The sequence below is a fragment of the Phascolarctos cinereus genome, unplaced genomic scaffold (genome assembly GCF_003287225.1).
Source record: "Phascolarctos cinereus isolate Bilbo 61053 unplaced genomic scaffold, phaCin_HiC Scaffold_7;HRSCAF=346, whole genome shotgun sequence".
NCBI classification, from domain to species: Eukaryota; Metazoa; Chordata; class Mammalia; order Diprotodontia; family Phascolarctidae; genus Phascolarctos; species Phascolarctos cinereus.
The window spans coordinates 122073419-122088258 of NW_027556180.1; the positions used below are offsets into that span (position 1 = coordinate 122073419).

Consider the following 14840-nt stretch of genomic DNA (forward strand, 5'->3'; position numbering starts at 1 on the left):
TTTGTCACTCTGGGGTCCAGTCCTAGGACCAAGTTCATATGTACAATAAATTATATGACACATTTTTCAAAGCTGAACCAACCTACTCCAATAGCAGTTGGCACCTGTTTGAAGGATCCAACCTGGCAGTTCAGGAAAAAGGCTTTGCAACATTCTGCTGTCCATCTGCTTGAAAGGCAGAATTAAAATTGTGTCTTCTGCTTGTCAAAACACACCAAATGGCATAAGAGTGGTAATTTGCTTGTCTTTAGATTACATTTCCTGATGAAGCAATGAGTTTTACTTCATGCTATGTGGGCAAAAAATAATGCTTAAGTTATTTTTAATCAGTGTGGTGCAGAATCCACTTGGCTATGACTGAATCTCTTTTATTGGAACAGTCAAGAACATTTAAACCTTTAATGTTTAAACATTTAAACTAGTCACAAATCACGCAAGTTTCAAGACTTCTCCCACCATTGTTCCAATTCCATCAAAAATCTCATGCAGAGGGGCCTTGCACATGAAAGCACAAGTGGTGACGATCTTGTTGGTAGAATCTACATGGGATTCACCCACATCTTTGCAAACATGTTTGCATCCAAGCTCCTGTATAGCAGTGGCCGTTTCAGCATCAGGAAACCTATTGAAAGAAAAAGAGATGTGACTGAAACAGGTGACTTTTCTAAGTCACACAGAGGGTATGGTAGCAGGGAAGGTCTGGTTGACTTACATTGGCCCTCACTCATGAGCTGCAACATTTAAGATCAAAGTCTTTAAAGACAACACATTCCCACACTGGAAAGATAAAATGTTTCAATTTGATGCTGAAAATTAAGCATCCATTAATATGACAGAAAAAGCTAAATATATCAAATCTAATGACTAACGATTAGGGAAAGCATTTTTTGGTCCATATAACCAAGTGACATAATACAACCAAATAGAACGAAAAAATTTCTATTGCAGCTTAAGACAGCAAAGGGAATGGGTAGGGGATGGAGGGAAAGGAGGAATACTGTCTCTCTGATATGATTCAAAGCTACTATCCTTACTGCTTCAAATCAATTCAATTCAACTGAAGAAGCATTTATTAGTGCCTTCTATGTTCCAGGCACTGTTCTATCTATTAGTTAATCAAAGACAAATTGGAATAAATTCTTGCCCTCAAGAAGCTTGGGTCCTACTGGAAGGACACATCAAGAACACTGTTAAGTAAAGTCAACATATATACAATATAACTACAAAGTAATTTTTTGGGGCAGAGGGACTAACAACTGGAAAAATCAGTAAAGGTTCTGATAGGAGCCAGGACTTAAACTGAGTTTTAAAGTGGTTCCAAGAGGTGGAGGTGAAGAGAGGGGGCATTCCAGGGATGTGGGATATGCTATGCAAAAGTACAGAAGTGGGAGATGGGATGGCATGTAGACGGAATATTAGGTACTCCAGTGTGGCTGGAACATAATGTGAAGGGGAGTAATGTTCTATCATTCTGATAGTCAGATTTGAAGGGTTTTAAATGCCAAGAGTCTGTATTTTTTCCTAGAGGTAATAGGAAGCCATGGAAACTTCTTGAGCAAGGGAGGGACCTGGTCAGATCTGTGCTTTAGGAATATGGAAAATGGATCAGATAGAGAAAAGACTGGACAGGAAGATAAATTAAGAGTCTACTTCAAGAATTCAGAGAGGAGATGATGAGGGCCTGAACTTGGGAGACAGTGATATGTGTCAAGGCGGAGTGGATAATATGAGAGACACTGTAAAGATAGAGTAGCTTAAACTTGGCAACCGATTTGATGTGGTGAATAAGTGAGAATGAAGAGTCAAAGATGACTTCTAGGACTCTGGACAACTAGAAGGAATTGAGGTACTCGAAACAGAAAGGGAGAAGTTAATAAGATGGATGGATTTACAGGAAAAGACAAATTGTTTTCAGTATGTTGAGTCTGAGATACCTAAAAGATAAACAAATAATCAGGCGGTGGAGATACAATGACAAAAGCAAAATAGTCCCTGCCCTCAAGAAGCTTACATTCTAATGGCTTGCTACCACATTTATATAGATAAGTACATAAAAAGTAGTTTCAAGAAGTCAAAGATACTAATAATTGGGGGAAGTAAGAAAGGCCTCTTGTAGGAAGTGGAACATGAGTTATGCCTCATTCCACATTATCACACATATGTGAAATGGTAGTTATGAAAATCACTTTGGCAATATAACAAAAGGGCCACCCTTATATTCATTTGGGAAAGAGAAATCAAAAAGCATAAAGCATGATGACAGGCTCACTCACAAGTAAACTTTTAGTCATTTTGCTTACCTTCCACCCACATTTTTATCTTGGCCAACTGTAACTTCACAACCTGGGAAGACTTTGGCTGCCAGCACAGGAGATATGCAGCACAACCCTATGGGCTTCTTGGCACTATGGAAGGCCTGTAGAGTAGCCTTCACAATATTATTGACAGTACAATCCTTTCCATCCACAGCCCAGGAGCAGAGGTTCTTGGCTACACCAAATCCACCTTCAGATACAACGAGAAGTATCAGGACCATTTAAAGCAACTGAGAACAAGGACCTAGAGAATATTCTACAATACTAAGAATGTGAAACTAGGAAGTCATTATACTACATTAATAGTAGAAACTTGAAACTGATATAGAATTAACTTTGGTAAACAGAAAAATCTACAGGGGAAAAAAGGAAGCATAGTAACCTGGAATTTTTAATGTTCTCTGAATGCAGGGAAAAGGGAAAACCAGTATAAAAATATACCAAATAACACAGTAACCAGATGATACATAAAAACACAAAGGAACAAAGACTGTCATTATGTCCAAAGGGAACTGGCCCAGTGAGAGTACAAAACAAAAAAGAGGGTGTTAACTGTATGATCAAGCTTCAATGACAACAAAAAACCAGTCCAGGCACAAAAAAAACCACAACTGACTTTACAGGTAAAAATCCAGGTACATAAAGCTGGATAATATTAGCTGACAAAATTAACTTAGTTATTTTATCCTTTACCTGTAATACAAGTTCAAAATAGGAAGCTAGGAGCCTTTTACAAAAACAAAGAGTTAATTCTTTTTGTAAAATGCATTCATTTTTATCTGGAACTTAACAAACAAGAAAAAATGGGCATTTCCATACCCACAGTAAAAGAAAAAAAAAAGAGGATTGTACCTGAAACTGCTGATCTCTATTGTATATAGATTGCTTTTCTCTTCAAGTATATAATAAATTCTACCTGCACCTTTCAAAACCAGTGTGTTTGTGCTTCTTTCTGGACTTCAGTAACTGTTACTTCTCTTTTTTTCTAATTAAATTTTATCTTTTCAAATAACCAAAATCTATTTTCCCTCTCTCTCCAAATTTTCTCCCCACAAACGAAAAAAGAGAGAAAAATGAAGACCTTGTATCATATATGTATAGTCAAGAAAAACAAATTCCAAATTGGCTATGGATGTATGTGTATGTTTGCATGTACATGTGTGTGTTTGTGTAGAAGTGCACATGTTTGAATCTATACTCTGAATTCATCACCTCTCTGTCTGGTGGGAAATATGTTTGCACACAGTAAACACTTAATAAATTATTTTTTCATTCATTCATTCATTCATTCATTCATTCATTCCTCATGAGCTCTATTGAATTCAGTGATCAGCTTTGATCAGTGTTCTTAAGTCTTTCAAAGTTGTTTGTTTTTACACTATTATTGTCATTGTATAAATTGTTCTAGTTCAGCTCACTTCATTCTTCACCAGTTCATATAAGTCCTACCAGGTTTTTTTGAAATTGCCTCCTTCATAATTTCTCATAACAGAAAAGAATTCCATCACATACACATGCTACTACTTCTTCAGTCATTCCCCAGTTAATGGGTATTCCCTCAGTTTCCAATTCTTTGCCACCACAAAAAGAGTTGCTATAAATATGAACATATGGGTCCTTTTCCTCTTTCTTTGATCTCTTTGGGGTATAGGTCTAGTAATGGTACTGCTGGGTCAAGAGATATGCAGAGTTTAATAACTTTGGGAGCAAAGTTTCATATTGTTTTCCAGAATGGGTAGAATGATTCACAGATCCACCAAAGGTTTTACCTTTTTTTTTTCCCCAAAGATGTCTCAATCACTTTCCTTTCTGTCTTTTTCCTATCCCTATCCCCACTTCAACCTCCAACCCCACTGGGAAAAAAAAAGAGCAGAAAAATAACAAATATGCATAGTCAAGCAAAACAAATTGTCACAATATCTGTGTTCTAAAATACATGACTTATTCTGACTCTTGAGACCATCACCTCTCTGTTAGGAGGTGAGTGGCATGCTTCTTCATCAGACCTTTGGAACCATTGTTGGTCACTGCAATGATCAGAGTTCTTGAGTGTTCAAAGTTATATTAAAGGTGAATCCTTAGAAAAAATGTCAACAATTTACATTGAAAGAGTACAGATGTGCCGTGCAAATGTTTACTACTGCACATTCTTCTGAACTTGCCACAAAATAAAATTCTTCAATATCCACAGTTTTACTGTTATGGGTATTCCTTCCATCGATATAAATTTAAGTACATTTTTCATAAGTAGCTGGAGCCAAATATGTTCATCATCTTGTGGCCAAATTCTGGTCAAGACCTTTGGGGAGCAAAATCGGGTTGGTCCTCAAGGACCCAACCCACAGTCCAGTATTGGCTTGTTTTCTGTTTAACAGGACCTGAGAGAATTTGCACTCTGGTGGCAAGAGGTCTAAGGACCCCAGAGCACCTCCATAAAGTGAGAAGACTTTGCAGAGGCACAAAGTAAAAACAGCAAATCAAAGAATAGCTGAATAAATCAAATTTATCAAAAATCAAACCTCTCCTTTCAAAAAAGGTAAAACAGTTTAGTCTATTTAAGTAATTAAGGTCATTTAAAAAATTGTTCTCTGAGGATCAAAATACCTAAAAATATGAGAATACCAAATCAGCATCAATCCTCATGAGCAATCATTGTGGCAAAGTTATGATGAAATAATCCTGGTTGCTACAAGGGGATAAGAATGACCTACTTTGCCATTTGCCAGTTCATCATGTAGGTAATACTGCCAAATCACCTGCAGTCTAAAATATAGATCTATTGTAGACTGCCTACAACAATGATCCCAGATTATGGTTTGGGGATATACCAGAATATCCCAATATTTTGAAGGAATGTCATAAATTTTCAAAATAATTAACTTTGTAATTTAAAAAACGTATGCCATACTACACTGCTACAAGGGTTATGAAATCAAATATATAAATTGTTGTTTTTCAAAATTCAAACCAATACACTCTAACCAGCATTTATTAAGAGTCTATTATGCGTAAGGCACTGGGGATACAAAGATAAAATGAAAAATAGCAAAAAGCTTCCATTCTACAGACAGGACACAACAGATAAAGAGGTAAGTAATCAAAATTTTAGGCAGAAAAGAACATTAACAACCAGAGAAATAAGGAAAAGCTTCTTTTTCATAGGTAAGTCCTTAAAGAGTACTAAGGAGTATAAGAGGGAGAAGAGGCAGTGTACTTCTGTCATGTGAGATAGCCTCTGTCAGAGGGAAGAGACGCAGTGAGAAGTTTGTTGTTCAATTATGCCAGACTCTTTATGATCCTGTGCACCATATCACGCCAATACTGGCCATTGGGTTTTCTTGGCAAAGATTCTGGAATGGTTTGCTATTTCCTTCTTCAGTGGATTAAAGCAAATAGAGATTAAGCAACTTGCCCAGGGTCACACAACTAAATGTCTGAGGCCGAATTTGAATTCAGGTCCTCCTGACTCCAGGTCCAGGAATCTACTGGGCAAAGCATAGGAAACAGCAAACTTGGCTAGAAGGTAGAGCATATGAAGAAAAGCAATGCTAAATAAGTCTAAAGCCAGATTGTGAAGGGATTTAGATGCCAGTTTGAAGAGCCTGTATTTATCCCATGGCAACAGGGACCCACTGAAAACTGAAAGACATGGCTAGATACAGCAATATTGACAGCTATACGGAAAAGGGATTGGAGGCAGAAGAGACAAAAAGCAAGGAGACCAATTAGCAGGCTACTGCAATAATCCAAACATTCCAAATAAAAACCAAATTGTATAAGGTAGAACAAGTCAATCTCATTAAGACTATACTTTTTAAACATTATCAAGGAATTACTACTAATACAAGCTGAATATTTTACTTCGTGAAGTAGCTTCACAGACTTTTAATCCTGAAAGCGAAAGGCCCCATGATGGAGGAGAAAGCAAGTCCACTGGATTTAGAGGCAGAGATCCTGGGTTTGGCTCCCAGCTCAGCTACTCACTACCTGGGTAACCTTCTGCAAGCCTTGCAGTCCTTTGAAGACCAGGATGACAGAATCCCAGATTTAGGACTGGAAGGTACTTTATAGCTCCTCTAGTTCTCAGTTTTCTCACTTATAAAACTAGGAAGTTGTTTTAGATGACCTTAAAAGTACCATCAAATCCTTAGTTCTATGATCATGTGACTTTTGGATCCATAAATCCAAACTCCATTTAATCAATGAGAACACTGAAGCCAGTTCACAGACTTAGCCTACATACTAATGCTTGAGCCAAATTTAAAATTCACATTTCCTCGCTCCCAGAGCTATACACCAGAACTTCCAGTAGGTGTGCTTTTTCCTCTAAACAAAATGTATTAAAATGGAAGGAATAAGAGGTTTTGGGCCAACTCACCAGGAAAAATAACCGCATCGAACTCACTGACCTTCAGGTCCGCCAAATCTTGAATATTACCTCTTGCAATCCTGGCACTTTCCACTAACACATTTCTCTTCTCTTCTGTTGGGCTTCCAGACAAGTGATTAACTACATGCATCTGTTCCATGTTAGGAGCAAATATCTTTACCTTCAAAAACAGAATTAAAAAATAAATGGTACCATTGCATCACTATTTATTTTTAAATCCTACATATTTGAAAATAGGAATCAAAGTCAAAAAGCCACTCTACAACTATGTGGGCCCTCAGAGCCAATATACGGTAAGCATAACCAGACACATTGAGAATCCAGAGAAATTGCAGGTATCTTCTGGAGAAGATAATCAACAAATAAACCTTCCAATGGCAAATAGTCCAACAAGAAACTGAAAATCAAGTTTTAATAAATATATTTGGAAGGTAAAAATTATGGTAGAAAAAATGTTAGTAGTACTCTTCATATTACTATTATTACTGAAGATGAATCTAATTTAGAATTTTAGCATTCCATTCAATATGGGTGTGATTTTATAGCTACAATTTCAAGGAGCAGAAAAACACACGGGAGTGTATAGATTAAGCCATTCTCTTTCGATGCACCAAAAGCATAAATAGAGTCACCCCTTGAATTTACGGTCATGGAGTACTTCTTGTATTTTGTTCCAAAAGAAGGATCTAAATGGATTATTTTTTTTAAAAAGAGCAAATGGAAGGCTCACAGTAAAAAAAAATTGTCATCAATTGTTCATTTTATACATTTGTAAATCCCACAATTTCCCTCAAACTTTGGCTTATTAATTCCTAGAAAGCAGGTAACTTGTAGAGACTACATGCATTAAGTAGTCTGTTAATAAAATATGAAGTTGTAGTTAAGTGTACCACTAAGTATTAGGTTTAAATGTCACCTTTTTTATATTTTTTATTTAGCAAAAACAAATTAATCTCTGTCTCTGGAGTACATAAGCAAAAATCTTACATCTGTGGTTATGCATCTTCTTCACACACATATTTTTTGGCACAAAGTTTAAAAAATTTACAAGGAAAGGCAAAAATACAAAAAGAAAACCCCACCCATAGATACACAGAATGGATTCCCGTCACTTTACAATAACTCTGCCACATATCTTTGCCCTTGAAAGCTTTATTTCATCATTATTACTATCTATTCTGTTGAGCAGTTTCAAAAACTGTATTTTAAGACTTCACAACTTATATTCATGAAGCATTTGTCTTTTGCCAAAGTAGAGGTAGGACCTAGGATAAGTCACTTACCTGTTGCAGCCTCATAATTCTTCTCATTTAAAATGAGTAGTAAGACTAAATTATCTCTAAGGTCCCTTATAATGCTTTTTAAAAATCTATGACTGTAAAATGCCTTTTCTCCTCGATTTTTGAAAAGGAGAGTCTATGTATTATATCACAAACAATATTACTACAAGTTAGAAATCCACAGTCCCAAGACTAAAAACACAAAGTCTCAAGGACAGAACAAAGTACATAATTAAAATAGAAACAAGGTAATCTTGGGGAAAGGCGGATGGCCATCTTGATGAGGTGTTGGATTTTGGAGCTTCTAAGTGAGTGGAAACCACGAGAGGTGGGGTGGGGAAGATGTGCCCACTATAAGAGGCCTTTTCTTAAAGTACTCTCTCGGAAATGCAGTCCACTTTCTAGTCTTAGCTTTGCCTTCAATATTTCTACTTCCATTGGGAAAGTCTCCATTTGCACCGCAATCGTTTGAAAAGCTGGTGACTCGGCCAGAGCACAGAAAACGGAGCAAAAGCCACGTCCATCGCAATTTTAAAAATGGCATCGCTAGCAAATAAAAAAAAGAAAGAAAAGTAACGAAGTGGAGGAAGTTAGGCCTGGTAAATTCGTCCTGCCTTTTCTGATTGCAGCCTGGGCCAGTATTAGGGGGGTGAGCCATGATTAGCGCTTTCCTGTAGGACGCTTCCCAGCCCCGGCCCCGGCCCCGCCTTGGCCCTAACTGTAGCCCCGGCTGCAGCACCAGCTGCCGGATGATGGGCACTCTCTAGGTCAAGGCGACCCAGGCCATGCTCTCTGTCCACCCCTCTTTCCCTTCCTCCTTCCCCGGAGCCCCTCCCGACCCTGACCTCCGCCCCGCCACGGCTGAGATGAACCAATACGGCGGAGGCTTCGTGCAGTTCGCTGCCATCGAACACGCCGCAGCCGGCCAGGACCAGGGCCACCCTCCGCGGGGCCATGATGCCAGCGATGCAAGTCACCTCGGTGGCGGACTGTTGGGCTGCGGCTCTTGGCGAGGCTCGGCAGCGTCACAGCGCGGCCAGACAGGGTAACCTCACTCCCCACGACCGGACCGCGGCCCCTGGAGGCGGCTAAGAGAAAGGCGAGGAGAGGGCTCAATTGGCAACCCTTGGAGTTTATTGTATCAGGGTAGGGTGGGGTGATGGCTGGGTGGAAGAAGGACTGGAGTGAAGAGAAAATTGAAGACCAGAGACCTGTCTGCAGGTCTTCCAGTCGGGACATGAGGGCCGCACCAGGATGCTTTTAGTGTCAGAAGAGAGAAGGGAATACATGCTCACAAGTATGCATATTGTATGTGTATGTATATATGTGTGTGTGTGCATACTTAAATATATGTGAGTGATAATGCAAAGGTAAAATAGACAGGACTTGGCAACAGATTGGGTGTGGTGAGTGAGAGAGAGTGAGTAGTCAGGGATGTCATAACTCAGAGGGAACTGACCTTACCTGTCTTTGAAATGGCTGTATAGTTGTGCCCCACTGGATTCAGAGGAACCTAGGTTCAAAACCAGGCTCTGATATAAAGGATCTGTGTGACCTTGAGAAAATCACTTACCCTCTCTGGGCCTCAGTTTCCTCATCTGAAAAAATAGGGTGGACTAGGTGATCTCTAAGATCCCTTCCAGCTCTAAGTATCTGATCCTAAGATCTATCAGATTATGGTACTCATCCTTGAAAAAGTAAATCTATACCTGGAGAGTTGTGAATAGTATAGTCCAGAAATGTGAAGTTAACTGGGAACACCAAGTGGATGAGATATAAAAAAGGAGACCTTTGAGACAGAAGAGTTCTTTCAACAACAGGTGAGTTTTGGTGGTTGTGAAAAGTGCCAGTTCTGAGTAGGAAGTATATGCCTTCTTGGTCAGGATATATGCTACCAACAACAGAATGGCATAACATCATAGGGATGGGAACAGTTTAATGAAAAAAGTCTAGTATTATGATCATCCAGGGTAAAAGAAAATTGATCATTGGATTTTAGAGTTTGAAGGCCTGAATTCAAGTCCCAGGTCAGCAGCTTACCAGCTTGTTAAAAAAAAAAAAGTCCTTTAAAAAGGTCCCTTGAGGGGCAGCTAGGTGGTACAGTGGATAGAGCCTCGGCCCTGAAGTCAGGAGGACCTGAGTTCAAATCCAGCCTCAGACTAAAACACTTGACACTTACTAGCTGTGTGACCCTGGGCAAGTCACTTAACCCCAATTGCCTTAAAAAAAAGTTTAAAAAAAGGTCCCTTGACCTCTCTAGGCTTTGATTCAATTCAATAGAAATTTATTAAGCACCTACTGTATGCAGGACATGGTGTAGTAAAGGGCCAAACTTGAGGCCCGAAAAATGTGAATTCAGAGATGGCCTTTGATACATACTGAGTCTGTGACCCTGGATAATTTGCTTAACCTCTCAGTGCTAGGTAATTCTGTAAAACTATAAATTGCCAAGATGGAATAGGTGCTGCCCTATATAAGCAGTGGGACTTTCCTAAGCCAGGGTTTCCCATACCAATGAAATTGTAGATATGTTCATTGTCAGTATCCTTATATTCTGGGTACTGGGGTCAATGTCAAAATAAGAGAGTAGATAACCTGTAATGCCCTACCAGCTCTAACAATTTGTGCTTCTGATCCTGTAGCATTGTAGTGTTTACAAGCCTTCTCTGAAGAGTTCTTGGCTCTAAGTACATGTCTCACAGCATTGGGTATAGTAGCAAACGTTGAATAATATCCACAGCTACTACAGCTCCCATATAGTAATGTGTAAGATTTTGAATAGGGTCATGTAAGCAGTGGTCTGTTGTAGAAGAGACATAGAATCTCTCAAAGTATGGCACTTCTCATTTAATCTCCTGAATGGTTTGAGGGCTGTGCGGAAGTTCCAGGAGACCCTACATTCAGATGCAAGTGGACCTACCATCAGCCTGCCAAAGACTGATTCTCTTATGCCAGTTTGATGTGCATACAACTGGGTTTGGGTATATTCAGTGGCATACTGGAGCCTGTTAAGGATTGTTAAGGGGTCCCTGAATTGCCATATTTTCCAGAAACACTGGACTCAGATATTGCAGGAGGCCCTAAATGTGTTAAGGATGAAGCCCTCTTCTCCCCACCCCAGCTGAAATAATTTGTTGTTTACATCCCAAGCTGGACTCCCTGTGTGTCTTTGGGAGTCAAGACAGATGCCAGTCAGTCTGCACTAGGCTGGGAAATTGTTTATGTAGCTGAGACACTTGTAGATAAGCAGACCATCCCATCTTCATAGTCTAGCAGTTCCCAAAAGGAAAAGAATTGGGCTTTTGCCATTGCCTTGATCCTCCCCTTCAGGAGGGGTTTTGTCCTTTCCCACCTTCACATTTCCCTTCCCATGCCACACCCCTTTAGGTGGAGATTTCTGGTATGTCTTCCTTCCTTTATCCTGCTGTTATAAAAATGCAAACTTCCATATGGGTTGTGAACTCTTTGGGTTCTACATGCATGTTCATTTCTCTAATAAATCTAGTTTTCACATAAATTTCGTGAAGTTGTGATTGCCTGTTGACGAGCTAGAATGTACTAGTTCAGGAGAGTCAGTTGTTAAATTTTGTGTGAGCCTTTATACCTTGGAAATGTAAATACCTCAAATCAGGGCCTGATTTATTGTTTTGTTGATTGTCTAAACTGCAGAAAGTGGTGGAAAAATGTCAGTAAGGCAGATTAAACCTAAAAGAATGTCATATGTATGTTGGAGTTGGTTGCTAAGCATTTGCCAGCATACCCCTGGGCATGTTAATCTTGTGGCAGCTGCTAACCGGGTAAGTTCTAAGTAGCTCTAGTTAATTCTGAATAGCACTAACTGGGAGTTTCAGGAAAGACTCTTGGAGAAGGTAGAGATGATGGATTACAGAGAAAAGACTGAATTACTCAAATCTTATTTTCTTTCTGTTTTCTCTGTCAAGGAGAATGATCTTCAGACTTAGAAAGATGGAACAAACATGGTTAATAGGGAGTTGAAACCACAAATAAATGAGGAAATGGTAAGAGAACACCTAGCCACCTTTATCAGTCCAGGACAAATTGCATTCTAGGGCACTAAAATTAGTCAAGCAACAAGCATTTATTAAGTACCTACTACATGCCAGGTACTGTGCCAAATGCTGGAAAAACAAATGAAAAAGAGCTTAAGGAGCTTATATTCCAACAAAGGAACTTACCTTCCAATGATATGATTGACAAATATGCTTGCTGACTAATAGTCTTTATAGAGAATGCTGGAGGTAGTCAAGGCTGAGGTGATTTCATCTAACTTGTTGGAAGTCCTGGTTTGGGCCCTAATTTGGAGGATCTGAAATATGACAAAACAGTGACTCTACCATTGTTTGGACAGATGTGGAAGTTTGTTTTGGTTTGTTGCATAGCAGGGGTTAGACTGTCAGCATTTTTCATGGAGTTAAGTATGTCTTTTGGCCCCTTGCTAAAGGAAGCACATGATTTGTGCCTCCTTCCAGACTCGTTCTTTGAACCTTTTGACAGGGCTATCTCCAAAATGATTAGCCATTGAGCCAGATAAACCTGGCTATTCAGGAGGCTAGGAGAAGAACTGAGGAGAAAGATTTTTCTCTCTCCATTTTTGGATCACCTTGATTTGGATATTTGATGGTTCTTTTTTAGATCCTGAGGGAAAGCTGGATCCTTGCATTTTCAGATAAGGAAACTGAAGTTTTAAGGATATGAAGCCACTTGCCCAAGGTCACACAGCTAATCAAACACAAGGCAGGACAGCCAGGAGTATTTGCAGGCCTTCAGCAAAAAATAACTCAACTTAGTAGCCTTTTTCTCCCAATGGGCATAACCATCCACCCAACCCCAAGAGAAGAGACAAGGAACCACCACCTTATTTTCCTGTGTTGTGTGGGTGTTGGTAAAACCTTGAGCTTCAAGGTGCAACAAGGTCCATAGGTCACCCAGGCTTTGGGGGAGCACCTCTGATATCCTTCTTCATCCACCTATCTGTGCATCTTCTCCCATGCATTTCCTCCATCCCCCAGTGTCTGGCATGCAGACAACCCAAGACACCCACCTCTTCCACTTTGAGCTGATGGTGGGGAAGGCCTAATTCTAGGCAAGAGGTGAAAAAGGCCTTGGATCCTTTTCAAAAGTCTCCAAGCAGACTGAATGACTTGCCAGTCAGGAATGTAGTAAAAGGCATATATCTTCAGTAGGCAGGAGGTTGGACCTTTACAGTTCAATTCAATGGGAGGTGAGATGTGTATTATAAGCTGTGGTTCTATTACTTATTAATAGAATTATCTGTTTGTGAGAAAATGATTTATAATAACTTCCTGCCAGAAAGGAGTTTAGGTATGGTACTTAATGTGGAGCCATTCATTCTGGAATTTCCCCTAAAAGTGAGAGAATTCTTCCTGGGCTTTTAGAAATCCCATTGACATCTATTATACCACCCTGGATTCTACAAATCTTAGAGTCTCAGAAATGGGGACTGGGCAAGAACATAGAGAGATCTGGGATCTCCTTTCTTTTGGAAGGTGAAGAATACACCTATAGTTCACTGATCCCTGAGAATAAACAAGGAATGAGATGCCCCGGGTAGGGCTGCCTGAAAAGAAAGGATCTGGGGGGAAAAAAAAAGTTCAGCCATGGAAGAGGGCATTTCAATTCAATTTAGTAAACAGAACTAAAAGCAGAACTAAGAAAGATTAGGATCTGTTTCCCTGTACTTTTGCATGAAAGACCAAAATCAGCTTTTACAACTTCCTCACTACTTTAAAAAAAAATCTGTATATTTCTCTTCAGTGAAATGTAACGTCGGTTGCAATTCCATTAGCAATAAAAACTTCTCTAAAGGCCACAGAATGGCTGTGCATTCCTTTCAGAGACCAGAGGTGCCAGGGAGAAAAGATCACAACCCATCTCTTCTGCCGGGAAATTGGGTGAAGGTAACCTACATAAAAGAAAAGGTACTGGCAAGGAGAAACCAGTAGAGGGAGCAGGATGTCTAGGTCTGGTGTTTCCAAAGAGTAGAAAAGTGGAGCTCCGGGATTGGGTTGAGCAAACTCATGACTATCATAAGATGATGAACTTGAGTGTCTGACTGTATGTCCGACTGCTGAGGAGAGATAGACAATACCAAAATGTATATGACTGTTATTTTAGGGATTAAAAAAAAAGTGTGTCAGCCAGGCACATTTTGTTACAGATTTTGTTTTAGACTGCACATATCTTTCAAATCTAGAACTGAAAGCTGGGGTGGGGAACAACTTAATTTGCCCTATTAGTTTCCTCTCCCCTTCCATTCAGCTTTGGGGAAAACTGACTTTGAATGTTTTAAAGAAATTGCAAAATCTGGTTGTTTAAATAAGTTGTTCCCAAAGGATGGCCTTCCAGGCTACCGGTATCTGTAGGCTGTTCTTTTGTGCAAGAAATGTTTACAAGGGTAACCCATACACCTGCTTCCACCTAACAGATATCATTTATGTGTGATAGTCATTTAAAAAAAAACAGCCAGACATCACCTCAAAGGACCATAAATTTAGAGCTAATGGATCTGAAGAGACCATCCAATCCAACCTGCTCATTTTACAAATCAGAAAACTGAGTCCCAGAGTGGGGAAATGACCTCATTAGCTCTCGTTAAAATTAGAGCCATTTATCCCCCTTAATGGGGGGGGGGAAGGGAGGAAGGTGTTGGATAGCCCCTAGGGTTTTGTCCCACCTAAATGGTAGTTGAAGTCTCCAAAAGTATCTCCATTCCTTCCTCCCCACAACCCCAATCACTTAGGTGGAATAACTGTATTTCACAACGATTCCAGGAAAAAAATGTCATCAGGCCCCTCCGACTTGAGGTGGTTGGTA

General features: G+C 39.6%; 1 protein-coding gene across 2 annotated transcripts; it reads right to left on the bottom strand.

Annotated features, from left to right (window-relative positions):
- Positions 1-352: 352 nt before the first annotated feature.
- On the bottom strand, positions 353-9009 carry LOC110198798 (glutamine amidotransferase-like class 1 domain-containing protein 3, mitochondrial). 2 transcript variants are annotated; one of them, XM_020973277.2, is made up of 4 exons: positions 8831-9009; positions 6694-6865; positions 2301-2505; positions 353-622 (listed from the first exon to the last, which is right to left on the bottom strand). In XM_020973277.2, the coding sequence occupies exons 1-4, from the start codon at positions 8939-8941 to the stop codon at positions 430-432; spliced, it is 681 nt and encodes a 226-aa protein (XP_020828936.1). In that variant the 5' UTR covers positions 8942-9009; the 3' UTR covers positions 353-429. The 2 variants fall into 2 exon arrangements, with proteins under 2 accessions (XP_020828936.1, XP_020828938.1); XM_020973279.2 differs by lacking the exon at positions 8831-9009 and adding an exon at positions 7989-8178.
- Between the last annotated feature and the right edge of the window lie 5831 nt (positions 9010-14840).

What these genes read in the sequence shown, in the direction of transcription:
- LOC110198798 (XM_020973277.2), bottom strand. Translation starts at nt 8,941, where the DNA reads ATGGCCCCGCGGAGGGTGGCCCTGGTCCTGGCCGGCTGCGGCGTGTTC. An exon ending in TCAGCCGTGGCGGGGCGGAG is followed by an intron (nt 6,866 to 8,830) that starts GTCAGGGTCGGG and finishes CTGTTTTTGAAG; the next exon opens with GTAAAGATATTTGCTCCTAA. An exon ending in GATAAAAATGTGGGTGGAAG is followed by an intron (nt 623 to 2,300) that starts GTAAGCAAAATG and finishes TTCTTTCAATAG; the next exon opens with GTTTCCTGATGCTGAAACGG.